The sequence below is a fragment of the Eurypyga helias genome, unplaced genomic scaffold (genome assembly GCF_000690775.1).
Source record: "Eurypyga helias isolate BGI_N326 unplaced genomic scaffold, ASM69077v1 scaffold3694, whole genome shotgun sequence".
Classification (NCBI taxonomy): Eukaryota; Metazoa; Chordata; class Aves; order Eurypygiformes; family Eurypygidae; genus Eurypyga; species Eurypyga helias.
The window spans coordinates 104,796-125,398 of NW_010245485.1; the positions used below are offsets into that span (position 1 = coordinate 104,796).

At 39.5% G+C, this 20,603-nt stretch overlaps 1 protein-coding gene across 2 annotated transcripts in view; it reads left to right on the forward strand.

The window, feature by feature from the left end:
- Positions 1-20,603, forward strand: part of GULP1 (GULP, engulfment adaptor PTB domain containing 1) — a 76,838-nt gene that overhangs the window by 41,186 nt on the left and 15,049 nt on the right. The window contains exons 4-8 of one of the 2 annotated variants that reach the window (XM_010150076.1): positions 4,088-4,186; positions 6,825-6,962; positions 9,150-9,266; positions 9,644-9,736; positions 19,111-19,637. In XM_010150076.1, the coding sequence (XP_010148378.1) occupies positions 4,088-4,186; positions 6,825-6,962; positions 9,150-9,266; positions 9,644-9,736; positions 19,111-19,401 (738 nt within the window). In that variant the 3' untranslated portion in view covers positions 19,402-19,637. Of the gene's footprint in view, positions 1-4,087; positions 4,187-6,824; positions 6,963-9,149; positions 9,267-9,643; positions 9,737-19,110; positions 19,638-20,603 lie in introns of those variants that run through there. The other variant, XM_010150077.1, reaches the window with a different exon arrangement.

Sequence of the window (20,603 nt, forward strand, 5' to 3'; positions counted from 1 at the left end):
TTTCTGCGGTTTGAACGCCGCACGAGCTCGGGAGGTGGCTGAACTTGGCTTCCCACAGAAGGTCAGATAAGAGAGAAATGACCAATCAGTATCTGTACGTTTTCCGTTATTACACGGAAGGGGGAGTGGGCAGGAAAAGCTTTAAGACAGTAACTGCACCACATCTTCTGAGTTTGCCTGTGTGTACTTTTCAGTCACTGTGTCTCAGTAAACCTTTGACGAAAAAGCTTGTTTCTCTGGATGTCTGTGTTGAAGAGATTCTTTTGGGGTTTTCTTTCACTACCAGCTTGGTTTTGATTTGATGGAGTTTCATACAAAGTGGCTTTCCAGTCCTCTGCTCACTTTTGCAAATATCCTGTGGTCTTCCTCCATTTTGTCAACATCTTTCTGCATCTGAAAACCTCAGAACACAAAATTCGAGCAGCATCTCACAAGCAGCTGATGCAGCACAGTAGTTACTGTCTTTGTGAGGATGTCTTTCAAATATCCAAGGATTGCATTAGTCTTCCCAAATGTAGTTTCATGAGAAGGTCCGCAGTTCGCCGAAAGCCTGCCATGACATCTTAATTCCATCTTCACAGGGTTGTCTCCCCCCAGACAAGATCTGTTCCCATATGCGTGACGTGGCAAAGCTGGCGTTGCAGCAGAGACGGCTTGTTTGCATGCAGGCAGCCTGGGGTGTTCGGGTTGGTGCGGTGGTCTCTCATATTTGCCCCTTCATCAGCCTTCATGCTCTGCAGCCCTCCTCTCTAACGATTCTACATTTCAGATCATTAGTTCCTTTTCTCCCCATTTTTCCCCCTTCTTTTTTTCTTTCCCTGCCTGCAGATTTTATCAGTAATATTTTTCCCCCTGGTAATCGTTCAATAATGTCGTGCTTAAGAAATAACCCCTGCTGGAATACATTAGAAACATATCTTCCCAATGACAGTTTCCTGTTTATAGCTGCATCTGGACACTAATGTAGCTAACTCGACTAATACTTTGTGTTGCTTCACTTCTGCAACAGAATGGCATGCAAAACGCAGTCAAACGCTTGGTCTATTTTGACAAGCTGCAGTTTTTCTAAAATCCGTATTGATCCTCATAAATTTCATCTCACTTGAATTCACTACTTCTTGAGCTTGATTTATGCTTTTGGAGAACGGTGATGTGGTAGGGTCATTTTGTTTACCCTTTTTTTTAGTATTGGCTCAGAATTATCTTCTGGAACTTCCTCAGTGTTGTAAGACTTCTTGACTACTTGGAGCAAGTTTTGGCCAGCTGTTCTAAAACTCGTGCAAGTTATTCAGATCTACTTCATTTTAAATTTTTCTATTTATTTTTCACGTTGTAGCTGTTGTTCAGGACTCTGAGATGATAACAGGTAGAAAACCAAGCGTTTCTTCATCATCATCATTCTCAACACACACTATAGCTTTATCTCAGTAAACCCAAATATTATTTATCCCTCTATTACTGCACAGAAATACTCGTGCGCATCCTCTTTATAAAGGGATGTTTCCAAAAAGCAAAGGTTTGGTCAAATTCAAGGCTGTTACACATCGATGTGTGCATAGTTGTTACCTGTTGCATAGGCCTGGTACCGTGCGCCATGAAGCATGTTGGAAGTGGAGATGCTCCAGCTGTCCAGGTCTGTGGGTTTTGTGGCCATGCCATTTAACATGGAGTACGGTGAGCCAAGCTCGGGACCTTGGTGTACTGTGAAAAGGGAACACGTATGTCCTTAAAGCTTTATCCAGTAAATGGATATAATCAAATTACAAATCCATAAGGAAAGCTGGTGGAGCCGGGGAGTTGAGTAAATGTGTGAAAATGGTCTGAAAAACAGTTCCAGTTTTACATTCATCTTAGAAAAAAAAAAACTGTGCTAGTAAAACATACTGCCTGTCATTTTCCTATGTCCTAAAGCAAAGCCATAAGAATCTAACAGGAGAAATAGGTAATATAAAATCAAGTCACCTTTTTTTATTTTTTTTTAAGATTTTTTAATTAGTGATTTTTATTTATAAAAAAATATTTTTTTCCTGTAGGAGATGTAAATTTTCATGGGCAGTCAAGAAATGTTGTTGGCCAGAATCCTTGTAAACCAGCATTTTGGGGGGTTTATTTCCTGTGAAATGTTTTTTATTTTTAATAAAAGGATATATATAGAGATGGCCCACCTTAATTAAAACAAAGCCTAGGGAATAGCAATTAAATTCTGTCAAAAGTATACTCTAAATATATGAGAAATGCTCTTGAGGAGAAACTGTAGAACAGAAGAAGCATATGCGTATCGCAGGAGGTGTGTACATGGTACTGAAGGGGGGCAGAACAGGAAGTGATGCGAGACTTGCTTGACTTTTGACTAGTTGGTTTTCACTAGTAAGTCATAATGCGTGAACTTTCATAAAATACTTGGCTAATGATTGTAGCAATCCCAGCTATTGACACATAAAATGGGTATTTAGATTTAAGAGCTGCTTTTGAGAGGAGGATAGGGGGGTTTAGGTGGGGCCTTTAGTTGTATTTGTGGATGTTTGTGGGGTTTCTGAAGTGGTGTAGTGTGTGATTCTTACCAGCCAAGGCGACACATGAGTCAGTAACAAACTGTCTGGATAGGTCTTGTTACTGAATTAAGCTGGTAGGAATAATTACAAATTAATGTTTGCTTACTACAGTTTTCAGTAAGTGTGCCTTTGAAATGAGGAATAAATATGGGAGGAAAGGAAAAACAGGTTATTTATGTGCTTTTAGGGTGGTTCTTAAAGCAAGTTTATGATTTGCCATGAATGGAGCTGTCTACAAATGAAATAAAACAGTCATACTGTGTAAAGCAGCTGAGTTCATGGGAAGATTTCCCAAGTACTAGTTGGCATAGGAATAGGGACAGAGCAAAAACCCTGAACCTCAACTATTGCTTAAATAATTAATTAAAATCAGTGGTTTCAACCTTTTGGGGTGGGGAGCTATCAGCTGGCTGGAGCTGAACACTTCACCATCACAAGGCAATTCAGACTTCTGTCTTCCAGGTTTAACCCTTTTTAGGATGGGTCAGCACCCTGGTTGATATCCCAGACTCTTTATGCCACTTGAAGTCGTTGGCCTTGCTGACCTCCTATCCAGCTTATCTGTACTGATGGTGAATGATGTCTTCATTTATACTTGAGTGGGAGCAAGCTCGGGGAGGATGTGTTGAAACATTTAGCTGTGAAGCAGAGCCTCCAGCTCCTTCAGTGAGTCATTGTCCTTGTTCATGCATTTGAAAAAAGCATTCCAGGCTTTCAGACTTGAGAGGAAAAGGGCTGGTAACGGAGCAAAATACACAGCAATTCCGCATCTTGGCTAAGAAAGTTACCCAGATTCATGACACTTCTTAACTGGCACGCCGTACGAGTTTTAGAAACCCTGCTTGCTCTATACGTGGTGTCCATGAGACACAGACAAGTCGGATCCAGCAGCTAGAAGGGGAGACATAAAAGGCTGGAAAATGTATTGAATAGGACACGTCACCCAAGCCAGTCACATGAAACATTGTCCAGCCACCATCTAGTGAACTGTTAGCACATACATCCTGAGCAGGTGACTGAAGGGGTCAGGTATTTCTTAGCTGTTGACAGCTGCAGTGCTCTCACACTGAACCTCCTTCAAAGAACTGGTTTCCTCAGAGGAGCACAGGGGAAGTACCATCCGTGCATGTGTACAGAAGTGAGTGTGGGAAAGGTGGGATATGGAAAACACAACCATGTTTGCTACTCAACAACTGAGCAGTTCACAAACTGTCTGAAAGTGTTATGTTTCTGCTCTTCTCCTAGAAATCTCACACAAAACCTTAAATTAAATGCACAAACAGCAGATAAAAGTTTCAAGAGAAACCAGCTAAGAAGTTTTAAAATATTATTTTCTGGAATTATAGGAATTTTCTGTAATGTGCAATCAGAAATGCTGTTCTGTGCCCAACTGTGACTTTGGGAATGGTTGGCATTGTTTGTAAGAGAAGAAGGACGGAAACGACAGCAGCTGGAAGGAGTTGAGAGGAAATGAGAGGTACTAAAAAAATAGACTTGCTATTGATGCGATTGCTGTCACAATTTTCATCTTACAGTTTGCAAGACATATCAAGAAATCTGAAGGCCAGAAGACTCCCAAAGTTGAGTTACAAATCTCAATCTATGGTGTAAAAATTCTAGATCCAAAAACAAAGGTAAGAGACCTGTGTATTTGTGGTGCTACACTGGTAATTAAATATTGTTTTAACTGTTTTTAATGTTTCTATTGGCTTACGTTTATAACGAAAATTACAATGAAAGCCATTCTCTTGATGGAATTTTTTTTTAAATGCCATTTCTTGTTACAACACATGGGTGATGCCTTCCCGGGAAGGTACGTGGTACTCCAAAACACATGAAATTTAATTTTTTTTAATCCTTTCACACCAAAACTTTTAAACTCTGAGGAAGACGGTAACACCATGGTAAATACACGTTAATACCACATATGATACACACCTTTCCAAATGGTCACCGTGTGTAGGTGCCCACGTGTAGGTGTTTGCAGGAGAATGAGGAGAGACTTTGTGGACAGTGCCTTATTCTTCATGCTGCTGCCTCAGAATTGCACCTCTCTCCTTAATCTCTTCATGTCTTTTATTTTTTTCTCCTTGTGTTTTTTATTTTTATTGTACCTTCCCCTCCCTAGAACGCTTACGTTTCTCAGCTGTGTGACCCATTTCTCTGTCAAGTCCATGCAGCAGACCATAAGCATTATTGTAGGCTTTTCATCTGGCGCAGCATGACAATTTATGTCCATTGAGTCATCCCGTGGATGGCTTTTCTGTTCCTTTGTTTGCTCTGCTGTTTTGGAAGGGGTTACATAGTAAGGAAAACATCTTCCTTACGGACTTCAAAGAGGAATAATGAGATGAATACAATCAAGCTAGAAAGTATTTAGTCAATATTCAGCAATTCCTAACATCTGAGTGCTCTGGAATCTTTTATACATATGTTGAATATTGGATTTGAATGAACTTTCTTACTGCTGCTGGATTCTGGAGTAATTGCTGCCTTTCAGTGATACTGCCCTTGCAGAAAAGGAGCTGTAGCTGAAGGCTGCCTGTACTTACGACCCATTCTTGCTTCAGAGTCTAGATTCAACCACAGTTCAACAGTTCCTAAGTGGACAGGGCAAGGAACATCCAGGTCCACTTTAATTGCATATTGCACATCTCCCTGTGTCGTAGGGCAGAAAGGTGCATTAAACCCCATATTCTGGCAAAGGCTGTTTAAAATAACCCAGTTTTAAATACCAAAATATGTTAGTCTTCCTAACTCTTCCTGCAGAGGTGAACAGAAAGCTGCGGGACAGAAGTTCCTGGGGGAATGGGAACATTCTAATCTCCTAGCAATGTTGTTATTATGACTCAAATGGTAATCAGCTATGAGTACTCTTTTCATCTCCTCCACTTTGTTTCTTAAAGCTATGTGACACTAAATTTGAATCAAGCTTTCCTTCTTTTTGCAAAATTCATAGATGCTTCAGGCAATTATTTAAATTCCATGTTGTCTTCACTGATCAGAATTTTTCTGTGTGTTTTTGAAACAACTCGCTTGAATATTGTTACAGAGAAACACTGGTTTATATTCATGTGATGACTATTAATTGTGGTAGGAACAGGCGGCCAGCTCCATGTATCAGGACCTGATTCCATACTTAACACTCAAAAAAGGAGGATTATAGTCAAGTGGTTCTGTCCTTAAGTGATGTCAAGTAGTTATATGGATCTATAAAGCTATAAGAGGCAGAACAGGCATGTGTTGTTATATGTCATTGTTGAGGAGCTACAACAGGAAGAGATTAAATGTGAGAGAGATCTGGGGAGTTGAGAGAAATAGGATACGCAGAAGAATGGCTGTAAAGGGTGAGAAAAGGAACCCAGTTGGGGCAACGGGAAAAGATTGCCCATATGGTATGGGTTTTTTGATAAATGGTTGTGTGCAGAGAGGACATGCCCTTGTTTATGAGCTGCTAGCAATCTGGGAACCCCATGCTGCACAGAAACTTTCTTGTAGTTAATAGATAATAGTTCACATCTAAACTGCATATTTTCCTTTAAAGCAAATACTGCTTTCCCATGTAAGATGCCAAATAAAATAAAATACCAAGAGGAGACTTGTTGAAGGAAAACAACAAAAAAAATAGTTGAGATCGTTTATTTCAGTCATGTTAAGCTCTCTCAGTTGAAGAGCATTGCCACTGCAACTGTTTTAAATACCTGAAGCATGCTTTGTAATGGGAAGTAAAATGGACTATGAAAAATACCTGAAGAATCACGTTTGCAGGCTGTTTATATTGCACCTTAAGTAAGCAATTATTTAGATGTCTCATTTATTTCTCTGTGCCCCTGTATTTCATTTTGATTTCTGTATTTAAGATAGAAAGGTAAGGACTTATTTCAGCAAAACTGTTTTGACAGACCTTGGGAGATGATGAAATCGTCCCAATCAGTCACTAAATAAATTATACAGGGACGCAAAGCAACAATCAAACCAATTTTCTAGAACAGAATTTACTGTCCAAATAAACGCTTCTAGATAAGTGCTGTCCATATGAAAACTTCCTGCTTACATTTAGTAAAAATGGGAACACGTGCTAGGAGAAGAGTTTGCTAACTTCAGTTATGCTTTACTTGTGGGTGCACTCATATACAATGAGAGACATTCAGAAATGTTACTGCAACTTGCCTGCTGTTACGTACGTGAGGAAATCCAGAGATCTACTTTGTGCATCTTGCTGCTGAGCAAGCATAGTGTTTTCTTGAACATCATCTTTCTCGTTATTTGCAGGAGGTCCAGCACAACTGCCAACTCCACAGGATATCGTTTTGTGCTGATGATAAAACCGACAAGAGAATATTTACTTTCATATGCAAAGACTCAGAATCAAATAAGCATCTGTGCTATGTATTTGACAGTGAAAAGTGTGTAAGTATGCAAGATGCTTTAAAAGAATGGGTGTGCCTGTTACAGATTTTGATTGCTCTGCTTTGAAGTAAAACAGGAATGGTTAATGAAGGCAGAGAGTCTGCCTTTTAACTGGGAAGACTTTGATACAGTCTTTCACAGTGTCTTGTAAGGTAGATGCATTAATTTAAAGGAGAGCCTTTTCCTTCATTGATCTCGGGTGGTATCCTGGGACCATTCTTCTTGCTGTCCAGCTCGACACCCTAAGCCAGGCATCTGCAAAACTCTCAGAACAGGCTGCATCCCACCAAGCTTGAAACGTTTGCACAGAGTTCTGCAGCGGTGGCTGCAACCCCGTGGCTGAGATGCCCTCACGGGCTCTTGTGCGCATCTCTCTGCCTCAAGTTTTTATTTGTGATTCTGTTTTTGGCAGCAAGGTTCCCCCTTCTCTGCCCACCCTCCTCCACATCTTTCAAGTCTGTTAATGGTATGATGCACTACCAGAGAATTCATTGCACCAACCACTGACATTCTCTCGGGTCTAAGACAGAACAGGGCAAGTGTTCAAAAATGTGCAATAGCAGGAAAAAAAAAAAAGAAGGAAAAAAAAAAAACCCAGGCAACTTGAAAATTAAGAAGATGGTGTCTAGCTGAAACAGGGTCCTGTGTCTACCCTGGCAGAAAGTAATTAACAACTGAAAACACTGGAACCAACACCAAAAATAGATATCCAGGAGGTTTATAATTTAGAGTCTCTCCTTTTGATTTATTCTAAAGTATCTGAGGTATCAGGCAAAGGAAATACTAAGGAAACTTTTTTTTTTCTCAGAAAAAGGTGCATATTCACTTCTCTTTATATGCAGTTACATCTTTTTATATGCAGTTATATGGCACTGTGTTTCTTCACTGTGGTGCTGATGGCTGTTGTTCCCCTGCATTGCCCCAGTGCCTTCAGTAGCTGTCACTCAGAACTGCTATACATATCTGTTCATTTCTCTTCAAATTTCTATCCCGTGTCTCGTTTTCACAGGTTCCTATGATTTTTAAATTGCCCTTCCAGTATCTGCCACTAGTGTCGTTTCTTCTCCAAACCAGTGCACCGCTTCGCTCTGCCCTGACACTCCACTGCCAGGCTACTTTCCTCCCTCGCACTCTTGTTCAGTGGTACGCTCGGATGTCAAAGGATCCCTGCCTGGGGGGGAAAGGCTGGAAGAATCACGTTCCGTACACTTTCTGCACCCAGCCCTTCATGTTCTTACGGGTAGTGAAGGGAAAACGTTGGCGGCATAGCACTGAATGCTCTGCTTTCAGCAGAAACAACCGCTCTCAGGGTTTCGTTTCAATGAAGAAGGAAACTCTAGTTTATTTTTAGCTAGATCAATTTTACTCCCATTTTTTTTTAGTTCCCCTGCCACACTGTTTAAAGAAAAGGTACCATCTTCACTTTCTCTCCTAAAGCTCTAAGCATATCCGTGTGTTCACCTCTTATTGGTGCCTCTTGTAAGTTAGCATTTCTTTCTGGAACCCGGGTATGCTTATTTTTACCCCTCTTTTTTTAAAAGTAGATGTTGCACACAGAGCATGTGCACACATCAGAGTGTATGATGCAAATCAGCACAGAACTACTCAATTACTGTATTTTGCACACACAAATGCAAATTCTGTTTGGTGGGATTTTTGTAACTGGAAGTATTTGCGCAGGTGAATACATTTATCTACACTGTGCCGATTGAGATTTTATAGGACTTCTGAAAATAAGTGTTGTCATCCAAATTTAAAAGCAGCAGGGGTAAAACATCGCTTAACATGAAAACGTGAATCCATTAAAACTAAACCAATTTATTTAATGATTGAAAAGCCTGTATTTGCTTCAGCAATCGTCATCATATGACGTACTGCAGCATGGTATCTGTATTTACAGAAGTTAGAGGCTTAGTTTATACTAACAACTAGCTAATTGTGTTCTGCCTGTTCAGTCTCCCTTCTTTATCTGAAGTGTTTTTAAGTTGCTTTCATAGTATTTTGTGTCAAGATATTTTGCTGAAGAGTGTGTGCCATGCTCCTTTGCTGTGTTGACTTCATGATGGATGAAGCAAACCCTTTGAACGTGATACATGGTGTAAAGGATTTTGTGATCATCTGAAATGAAAGTAATTAAATCTTAATTATTCTTAATATACTAATTTCAATCTTATGTTTTTTGTAAAGGCGGAAGAGATAACTTTAACAATTGGTCAAGCATTTGACTTAGCTTACAGGAAATTTCTGGAATCTGGAGGAAAAGATGTTGAAACAAGGAAACAAATTGCAGGTTTACAGAAAAGAGTAAGTTCTGAACCATATTTTTTAAAGAGATAGAAGAATATGTTGCTGTATTTCTGTTACCTGCTTTCTGCGACAGCATAATTTCCAGTATTACTCTCAGATTGCTAAGAATTGCAACAAATAAGGAAAAAGAAAACTGAAAAAACACCTGATAATTGTGAAACAGTGTTTTATGTGTTGCCATCTTGCCAGCTCATTAGAGAAAAGCAAGGTTGAAATATGGAAGATACAGAAATTGAAGTTTAATTATTTTTTGTAATCAGATAACTAGTTAACGGTGGCTTCTAAATCACCGGATCTCAGATCCTTACGCTCAGTGGACGCTGTTGTTGAACTGAATATCCCAGTAGCTGCTGCAATAACCACTTGCTTTGTAGATTCAAGAATTAGAAACTGAAAACACAGAGCTGAAAAATAAAGTTCAAGATCTGGAAAACCAGTTAAGAATAACACAAGTACATGCATCTCCGGTGAGTACATGAACGCAGCTCTCACGTCTGAAGTTACTCTAAGCTTATAATCATTGTGCCATGATCATTAGCATCGGTGCTGTTTGCAGTGATTACGATGAACACACAGTGATCGGGTCACAGCTGCTGAAATGCAGTACTGAAGCGACAGTAAGATTGTGCCAAGGCTACAAAAGTGTAAATTGCAGTCTCTCAAACTGTGGTTCTTTCAGCCCCTTGTCCTAGCTATTTGTTGCTGCCTAAGGACAGTAAATACTCCTAGCAGACACCTAAGTGTTCCACCTAATGATGAAGAACTCTATTCGGCACTTAAACGATCTGGTTCAAAAATGCTGCTGTGGATTTTTCTGGGAACTTTGTCACGAGCATATTGTCACTTACAACTGGCATTTTCTAAGTGACTTTTTAAAAACCTTGCCTGTCTCGAAGGAGTCATTAGGTCTCAGGAGCTAACACTGAGTGGGTAGGTAAAAAGGAGCAAGTGTGGGTCCCTCATGGTTGGGAATTTCTAGCGTTTTCTGCAGTTGCTGTAGATGCCCGTGTCAAAGCTATTTTTAAATGACTGACAGTTGTATCTAGGCAGGACCTCTGACAATGCCCATTGCCTTGCAGACTGATCCTAATGACTCCTCTCTTCTTACAGCATGTTCTGTCTGTACTGCATTAGGTAACTGTGACAATAAATAAAATTTCTTAATGTACATGTAGCACAATCTTAGAAGTTATAAATACTGCGTACCCCCACAGTGAAAACTGTAAATTATGGATGTCTTCTCACTTACAAAGCATTCAGTGAAAGGTAACCATTGTTAATGCTAGATTTACAGTCATTGTGGTAAATTCCTTAGTTTATTTTCCTTAATTTTGATTAATTTCCTGAATTATGATGGCAGCTAGTTTGATTTTACTTATGAATATAATAACAGAATGTATCTTTGAATTCAACTAAACAGGCTTTTAAGTCTCTTGTGATAGATGCATTTCTCTTTCTCTTAAATTAATGAAGAACTTGGTAATTGCATTTAGCAAAAGAATTAAAATTATAAACAATGACCAAAGTATTTCCTGCAGCATTTATAGCGCTCCTTTATGTTTATTTTGTCTTTTAAGACAGTGGTGCCTAAGTCCTTATTAATGACTTAAGGGCTAAAATTGTAAATTTGGCAGCCATTTGTATCTTCTCTGTACAGGGTGTTTTATTGTTAATTACTGTTGGTACAGTGAGTATGTGTTATACCTCACCTGAGTCACTTCCTAAGTACTTCTGGTTAAATGGGGGAAAACTTGCTTCCCTGCAGGTATTCTTCACGTTACATGCTGTCTACACAACACAATTCAAAGCAGATTTATAAAACTATAACATTTAGGTTTTTTCACAGCTCTCATATCCATTTTACTGAATTCCAAAGAGATGCCAGTGCCGTACTAGAACTTTCTGAAGCTTTTTAAGACGTACTAAGTAGATTTTTTTTATATTTAGTTAATTTGATACAGCTATAACTCCTTAGATTCCAGTCCAGTTTGCTGTGACACTGTGTGCTGAGGCCTAGGGAGGGATCGTTTAACGATCAATGGCAAGTTTAAGCCCCTACACTTGATACTAATATGATCAAAAACGTGTGCCATTAACTGCCATCTCGGTCACTTGTAAAGACATGTTCATTTTCACAAGCCAGCCACAGATGGTTATAAAGTTGCTTCTGTTTATGCTTCAAATAGTGCCTTGGATTTTCTTATCTTCTGCTTTCCTGTTTGTATTTGGTTGTTTGCACACTGCTTGTGCTGTCTCAGGGTTTGCCAGATGTGCTGAAATGGCTTTGCTGTCTTACAGGTGTTGACTGTGCTCTTCCTCTAGTGATTAATGCACGGTCACAGACACACTTGGTAGCCAGCACTTTAGATTTAGCCCTTCAGAAGGCAACACTAGCAACTTGATTCAACAAGTGTATACTTAAAGAAGCAGAAGGTACTGCAAGGGCCTGTCATGACAGCTCACAGAACATGAGAAATGCAGACATTGAAATCACGTTGTGTGCTACATCATCTTCTCCTTCAATCCCCACCCCTGTGGAAGGGGAACCGCAAGCTCTGGCGTCTGAGCAGACATAATTTCAGGCAGGCACTGGGCATGGATTTTGCTTCCCTGTGAGGGATGACTTCAGCCATTAAGTGCTTACTGCACCAGTACTGTGAAGCGGTGCTGTTACAGACACCAAGCGACAGCACTGTCGTGCTTTATTTGCTAAAATCCTCATCTAGGGCAGAAAGTCTTTCCCACTTTCAGTAACTGAGAAGCCATGGTACCATTTGTATGCAGTGCCAGTCTATCATTTCTTTACTCCTGCTTCTTCCTTCTCAAGCTGATCGATTTTGGTGTCTAATTATTCTAGACACATTAGCATTCACATTAATTTTTAATGGTATGAAGTAGGTAGGAAATACTTGAGAAATTCAAAGTTCGATTCTTTTTGCATTATTTCACTGACCCTTCACACGATAGTTATTCAGAAGAAAAAGAAAATCTGTTTCTGCTTTACCTGAGGGTGAAGCTAAAGCTCAAGTCCTCTGAGTCCAGACCATTTTCCGATGAACCAGGACCAAACTGCACCTCCTGTTCTCACTTCAGTATCAAAAAGACAATAGAATATGAGAGCTTCTTTAAACTGTGGGTGGATAACTTAATATGTGTAGAGCATTAAATAGAGCGTTACACACTTGGTTAATTTCACATTAAAAAAAAAAAAAAGTCGTCTCCTCATTCAGTTCTAAGGAGAAACATTCAGACTGTCATTTAAAGTATACTTTTCTAACTTCCTGTGGTCATTTAAAACACATCTAATATTGTTAAATAGAACAATAAATAGAGCATTAAATACTTGGTTCATTTCACATTAAAAAAAAAAAATAGTCTTCTCATTCAGTTCTAAGGAGAAACATCCAGACTGTCATTTAAAGTATACTTTTCTAACTTCCTGTGGTCATTTAAAACACATCTAATATTGCTAACTAAATATGAGAACCTACATAAAGCCATTTGCTGGAATTCATACTTAATATCAAATTACATACTATCAAGATATAAAATTCAGATCTTTGCTTCCAAAATGATCTCAAAATATTTTGTCAGTAATTTGTCACAGATGTTACTTCCTATGTGTGATGCTCAAGAACAAAATAGATGTCCCAGGCTGGACAGCAGTATGTGACCTCACTGACACTTTTACTTCCCTAAAAGGAGTTGGTCATGGACTCACATATTGAACTTTTGGGTAATAATGTAGAACAGTGTATTTGCAAAACATCGTTCTGAGACATCTTAATTTGCTGTTCTCTGCCATCAGAATGTGTCCAAAGAGTATCACACACAGTGACTTATCCAAAGTCTGTCAGCGGTCTAACTCAGAGAAGAAAATGTAAGCAGTGGATTGTAAGCTGAAGCTGCATTTTAAGCACAGAACTAAACCTATTTCAGATGATTGATAACTTCAAACGTGAGAGTGTATTTTTCTAGTTAAAACATCCATTACTAATTGTTTTAATAACATTCTTTTTTAGGCAGCAATAATAAATTGGAGTATGTGGGTGTTTATTGTGAGCCCTCAATTGCTCTACTTAAAAAATCCACTCACACATGAAAATTGAAAATAATACCAAATTAGAAGTGACTTTGCTCACTCCCCTTCCTAAGCACTACAAGTTACAGGCTTGTTTAGGAAATAAAAAGGGAAATCTGTCTAGAACTGCTTTCCTGATTTTTCTTGCTTGTGTTCCAATTTTTTTTCAGGCCATAGAAAGGTTAATTTGAGGAGTTATTTTAAAAGAATACTGTCAGACTGAAATGGGTACAGACTGCATGCATGAATAAGGTAGTTACCTACCTTTTACGTCTCTGCGATGGGTAATCGGCTGCAAAGCACTGACAGCAGTTGATTTCTGCTTTGAGGAACACGTTGCTGTCAGCATTATCTTATTGCTTGGTTATTAGTATCAATGTGAACATTTTTCTGCTGCTGTTCTAAATATAGACAAATGGCCAAATCAACATCAGTCGTATTTAGGTGCTTTTTTTAACAGTTCGTATACTATGGGGAAAAGAACCTATTAGAGAAGCCATCAGCAGCACTGAGATCATAGTTGGAAATTAAAAAAAAGAGACAACTGCATTGTATAATCAGGTACTTTTGCATAAAATGTATTGTGGAAGTTAAACATCAAATTATCAATCTTTTTGCACACTTTTCCTCTCAGAGTATTGTAAATATTTTTGTTTGTTCAGCCCATTCAGAAAACTGCTTAGCGATCATTTTTTCTACTTGTGGGTTGATGTTTTTAAGTAGCCTAGTCTTGCTAAGACTTTAAAGTTAGCCCCTGAAATACCAGTGTTTGCCACTGCAGAAGTGTTTCACAAGAGACACTGTCACTTTTTTCCCCATTTCCTGAACGGATCTGTCAAGGACATACTAGACCAAACTAGGAGTTTCCTTAGAGTAGCTTGCCCTTCTAGCTGCGCTTACATGTGCCATGGGAAATGTTGGCATGGGATGTGTCCTTTGTCTCTCGCTCCCTTGCGTGTACAGCTGAAGTTTCCATTACTTTTATATCTGTGCTGTTTACTTTTTATCTGTGTTAGCGGTTTGGCAATACATTAATCACTGCTCTCTTCTGCATTTGGTCCTGATTATATGAGGACAATCTGATTTTCATTTTGTTGTTTGCTTACGATGACACTGCTCAAGTCTGTATCACAGTCAGACTTTGGATGCTGCTCCTATGTGTAAATCCAACCTCCGGAGATCAGTGCGTCCCTGGGAGAGCTATTTTGCTTGTCATTTTTTGCTTTGTAGGTACATTTTTGTCTACTGTTCGTGTTGCTTAGAGCAGCCTGGGATGGCTGTACACAGCCTTCCTGTGGGTTAGCAGTTACCAACACTTAGCACCCTCCGTTTTTATAGCAGACTGAACAGTGAACCGCCATAGGTCACTAAGGAACCTCTGATGAGATGAGACTTTGAATGTGGCTTGGACTTGGCTGAAGTTTCTCAGGCATGCCTCTAAGGTTGTCTGTTCGAGCAACGTGCTTAAGGCTGAGAGGGAGGTTGTGACAGCTGCATGACACTGAAGTTAGAGACAAGAAAACAGGAATATTCAGGAGAAGACCTTAAAAGAGAGAACGCTGAAATATGAGAGAAGCAGCACTGAAAGGCAGCAGGAAAAGGTATTGGGAGAAAGCCACGAAAGCAGTGGTGTTCTTCCACTCCCCATGAGGATTGTCAGAGTAGTAGTAAGCGTTCTTATCATGACAGTGTTACAAAAGGGCTCTATTTTTAAATGGGATATTAAAGATACTGATTGATTAGACCTTTTTTTAAAGCTCTTTAATTGTGACTCAGAAGCATAGGCCACCTGCACCTATTAAACTCATTAAAATGCTTTAGCATGCTCATGAGAAAACCCCAAGACAGACATTGCAACAGTGTGCACATTTCAGGAAGCAGTTGGGGAACGTGGCTAGGCATATCGCTTGATTCATGTTTCCATTAAGGCTGTCAAGTGGGGAAATGCACGTGTGTTTGCTTCAGCTATCTTCTGCTTTTTCAATTTTATAATACTCTCTATTCAGGCAGCGAGCACTTCTTCATGAGGGCTTAAAATTCTGTTGTGTTTGTGATAAAAAAATAAATTTTAATTTGCCTAAGTCAGATGTCATATTACTGAAAAAGTACTAAATGAACCAAAGATGTAGCAGTTCATTAACGAAACTGCTAATGCTTATGCAGTATTTTATGAATGAGTCAATTGTTATATCCTTAGTAGTCCCAAATGTCAGGTAGGTTGCAGTTAGTGGTTTTGTAATAAATGACAATAATTTCCAATTCAAGGTCACACACGGTTCCAGTTATGCACGATGGCTGTTCTGTGTATTACCAACTTAAATGTTCTGAGGAAGAAAACATCTAAGTCATTAACACACTTAGATGGTCCTATGGCCGTATGTGACACAGAGATTGCAATCCGTGTCCTGAGATACCCAGCGAAAGCAAACACGTTTGAAATGGTTTTGATGAACAAAATCTCAGTCGCGTTACGTTCTCTAGTATGCTGCAGCCACACAGTGCATCTTCAGCATCACGAGAAGTACAGTGAGTTAAACCGGAATCCTTTGACAGCCACATGACAGCTGATCGTGGTGGAGACCGCTGAACTACTGTGTTCATTTTATGGAGAATGGTCTGTTGTTGTTTTCTTGTGTTGGTGAAATGGGGCCTAAACTGGCAAGTAATGCATCAACCTGACCAAAACTGCATGTTTAGTGATAAACAGTGGGAAGCTCAGACAAAATACATTTGCCATATAAAATGGTAATTTTATATATTTTTACTGTATTTGCTTCCTTTACAATTTGGTGTAAGAGTATTCATTTTCAGAAGTTATATGCTTTTTAGGTTCTATTCTTTAAAGTAAAGGTCTGTTCCCTTCTCCTCCCGCATTTTCTGAATCTGGTGATACTTTCTACATTTTAAGTCTTCTGTGTGGTCCTGCACTTTATGGCCTTCCCCTTCTTGATTTCCGTTGTCGAATACGCTGTGTGGCTCTACCTGCCCTGTCCGTGGGCTGCTTGAACAGGAAGGGCTGTAAGCAGGAAGCCTCCCTCAGCCTTGCGGGTCTCCCTGGGACGTGGGCTGCAAGATGCAAACAGCGCTCGCAGCACGGGTCCCAGTGCCTGGTGCTGGGCTTCCCTGTGGCCGTGCAAGGGAAGCACTGCTAGTGAAAACGCATGATTGACAAGACACATTCCCACACTGTCATTTGAAGCCCCACATATTTTGCTTCACCCTAAGTTCTTCCTGGAGAGGGTGGTGAGGCACTGGCACAGGTTGCCCAGAGAAGCTGTGGATGCCCCATCCCTGGAAGTGTTCAAGGCCAGGCTGGATGAGGCTTGGAGCAACCTGGTCTAGTGGAAGGTGTCCCTGCCCATGGCAGGGGGGTTGGAACTAGATGGTCTTTAAGGTCCCTTCCAACCCAAACCATTGATTATATATGGTGTGAAATGCCCTAGGATTATTGCGTATTGCATAAATAGGACACATGACTGCTAAATGTTCTGGGCTTGAGTGGTACAAATAGTCCATGTTCTGGTTTTGGATTGAAACCTTTCATTTAATTTATTATTTAATATATGTTCATCATCCTTATAGTTTTGCTGCTTTGCCTCCTGTATACATTTTACTGGTTTCTGCATGATGTACTTCATGTGATATACACGCATTTTTATGGGAACTACTCATCCTCGGCTGTTTAGCATTTCATGGAGGTATTTTGTTTCCTTAATTTAACTGCTGGTATTTAGTATCTTCCAGCTTTTACTCTTAAGAGATCTATTTTTTCCCTAGATATGTAGAGTAGCAAGGATTACATGTTAGTATTTACTCTGTAGTAGTTACATGCTGCAACTCTTCTAACTGCAGTCTAGTGATACTCTTGAAATTATAACCAAATTATATTGGTATGATTTCTTGTCATTTTTTCCTTTGTTTTTTATCGATTGCCATTCCAAACCCTCTCTTTCACAGTTCCAGCATGGCAACAGAGGAGTTCTTTGCAACTGTGATAAGAACATTGGTTTTGAATTGCAACTTTTGGGTAGTGCTCTGTGGTGTGTTTGGTGTTGTCACAAGTATGACATTGCTACAGAATCTGGGTATCTGCAGTCTTAACCCAATTTATATGTAAAGAAGTGACCAAGACTTAGTTTATAAGGATTTGAAATATTTTGTTTTCTGCTATGAAAAAATTGATTCAGGTCATTGATTAAATCCTGCTCTACTGGAGTTATGCAAACCTCTAATGAAATAACCATCTCATATGGGTTGTGTAATTTGTATGAAGAGAGTGAAAGCACACTTTTTTTGCTGCAAAATTTTTGCTGCACATACCTACCACTGCTTCAGCCTGGGCAAGTAGGAGGGTTTTTTGGGCAAGGTACCTCCAGCACAGATCCAATTCCTGCCTCCTCAGCATATAAACTCTTGCTGCAGCCAGGAACCATGTGCACAAGTGTTCAGTCCCTTCTGATAAGGTTAAAGATGAATCTGTCCTTCTCTAGAGCCTTGCTTTAACTGCCCAAAGCTGTTTTCCTCCAGTTTTGAGACAGGAATTATAACCTGGCCCCAACAGAAAAATTGGTTGAGACTGTTTCTTAAATATTTAAAGACATTTCCTTTTTCCTTTTCTTTCCAGGATCAGTGCTAAAGGCTTTTTGTTTCTAATTTCACCTAGACAAGATCCATTTGTTTTGAAACCTTTCAGGATTGCAAATGTTTCCCCTTTGGGCAGAAAATTAAGGGGTTTTGGTTCTTTTTTTTTTTTCCAAAGTGGACACAGCCCTCAGCTTTCCTCTCAATACACAATGAGTTTTGCTGGAATATGTAGTCAAATACTCTCTGTCTGATTCGGACCAGAACCTTGCAGTTACCCATTTGTCACCTTAGGTGGACACTCCTACCACCTGCATTCTGGTGTGGGTATTAGTCATTTGCCTCTGTTCAAAGCTGTTCTGTGGATTTGTTAAGAGATCCAGAGAATCTTGCAATCATCAACATTTTTATTTCCCCGGCAGCAAAACGTTATTCCATCCCGCATCCTGTGCTGCTCTTGTAGGGACACAAGGATTCCTTTGCTTTGCAACAGTGAATCTCAGCTCTTGAGATACCTACTGAAAATACTGAGTTCAGCTAGTTATTCATCCACACAGCAAAGATGGCAGAAGGGTGTTACTGACCATAAATGTTTAGGTTCTCAATTTCTGTAGAAAGGGAACTGAAGCAAAGTCTAGTATTAATGTAATCATTAAAATCTGTGCGCTGTGAGCTTGTACCTTAAGAAGATTTTAGTTAAATAATTAACTTTTCTTTAAATATTGGTGGAATATAAATAGTATGTGTTTCCTGGTTTGGAGAAAGAAAATTCTGACCTGTGCTCTAACCACCAGCGTAACTCTGCTCCCCAGATCAGTGCTTACCTGCTAATTTACATTGCAGATAGGAGATATTGCTGATACATTGTTGGATTTAGACACTTGTCAGTGCATCTGACACACCCACTTTGGGAAAGATGCCTGTCTTCATTTTGTTTGGTGTCATTATCAAGGAGCAAGTGATCTTCACGCCACTTAACACTGGGCTACCTCTTACTGTGGTAAATTTTTAGAATTTGGTTTAAAATATTTTCACTGTCTGTATCTTGTAACTGTAGCACTGAACAGCAAGTGGCTGACAAACTTTCTTGAAATATAAAATATGTGTTTCTTCCTTCTTTCCTGATGTTACCACGTTCTGTTCCTCAGAATGTTTTCTCTTTCTGTGATTCCTTTTCAGCTGCTGCACATAAAGTGTGATAATGATGAGCATATGTTTCAAAGACCCTCTACTTTTTTCTGGTGTAACAATGAGGATTCACCTCCTTGTATAGATATCTCTTCCATTACGCTTACTCCTAGGAGTTCTCCTGACTCTAGACTACCATCTGGATTGTTAATACCACCACCTTCAAAAAATGGTCTTCCAAAGCCAACCAGTGAATACAGCTTCCCAAGACCTCGTGTAACTCTGCTGTTCAAAAGCTGTTCAGTTGTTATGGCTTTCCTGTGTTCTCTGTTGTGTATTTAACTCGTACTGAAAATGTGCATTTTGTACAGTAGTTAAAGGACAGAGCAGATGATCTTAGGTTTTCTAGGGATACTTTTAAAATACAGAATCTGCCGAGATTTAATCTTATTTCTATGTAGCTTTTTCTCTCCCATCCCCCAAACATAAATTCATCTTTTCTCAACACTTGAAAATTAGTCAATTAATTGCCGCTGTGTTTCCTATCAATCTGTTGTTATATTTCTTTATATTAAGAAGTTATTCAAAACGAACAATTACAGCTTCAAGGACTTTCTGCCGTCCCCAACCCCCTGACTAATAGAAAAGCAATCAGCCATTATATACCTTGTAGCATACTTTATAACAACTCTGTGCAAAATGAAGGTTGAAAATTATTATTATTGAGTACGAAATGGGCATATTGCCTGCTTTTCCATCGCAATATGCTTATACTCACAACTTTTCTTCCATTTGCAAGTAACATTTGGCTGTGTTTGGCAAACATGATGGCTTTCTGCATGTGTTCACTCAATGAAAATGCTTCTTGTGCTCATCTGTATTCAAAGCAGACACTTGTTGAAATCACTGCGTTAAATAACTAGCTGCATCAGTATTATCAAAATCACCAGTAACCTCAACAGAATGGCACATAGACAGGAAATGACAGTGTAAAGTTTGAGTTTGCTTTTTTGGCCTAAAAGACTCATTTAAGACTAAACAGAAATACTGTTTATTTATCTAGCTTCTAGGTAGCCATAAACACTTAGCAAATAAGGAGAATCTACATTAGTATTTACTGTCTCTGAGGCACCCAATGATTATCTATCCATGTTGATGGGAAACATAGGTTAATATATGGCATGTGGCTATGCATGAACCCACATCCCACCTTCCTGAGGGCAGCAAAGCCTCTCAACAGTCAGGGAGTTTTGTATGGATGAAGAACAGGATATGAGATTCAGTGTATGTTTACTTTGGGTCAAGCATGTCCATTGCCCTGCTGGGGGTGGGAGCAGCTGACACCCAGTGATCTCCTGTACTTTAATTGTACTGGTTCCCTGAGCATACACAGGGGCTCCAGGAGGTCAGTGCAAGGTCCATGAACGTGCTGATAAGAGCCTGCCGTGTCTAAACAGTATGGCCCAAAATCTTTTCACAGCAGGTGATCTATGAAATTGCAATGCTGACTCTTGTTGAGGTCCATAAGAGTTCTGTATGTGTAC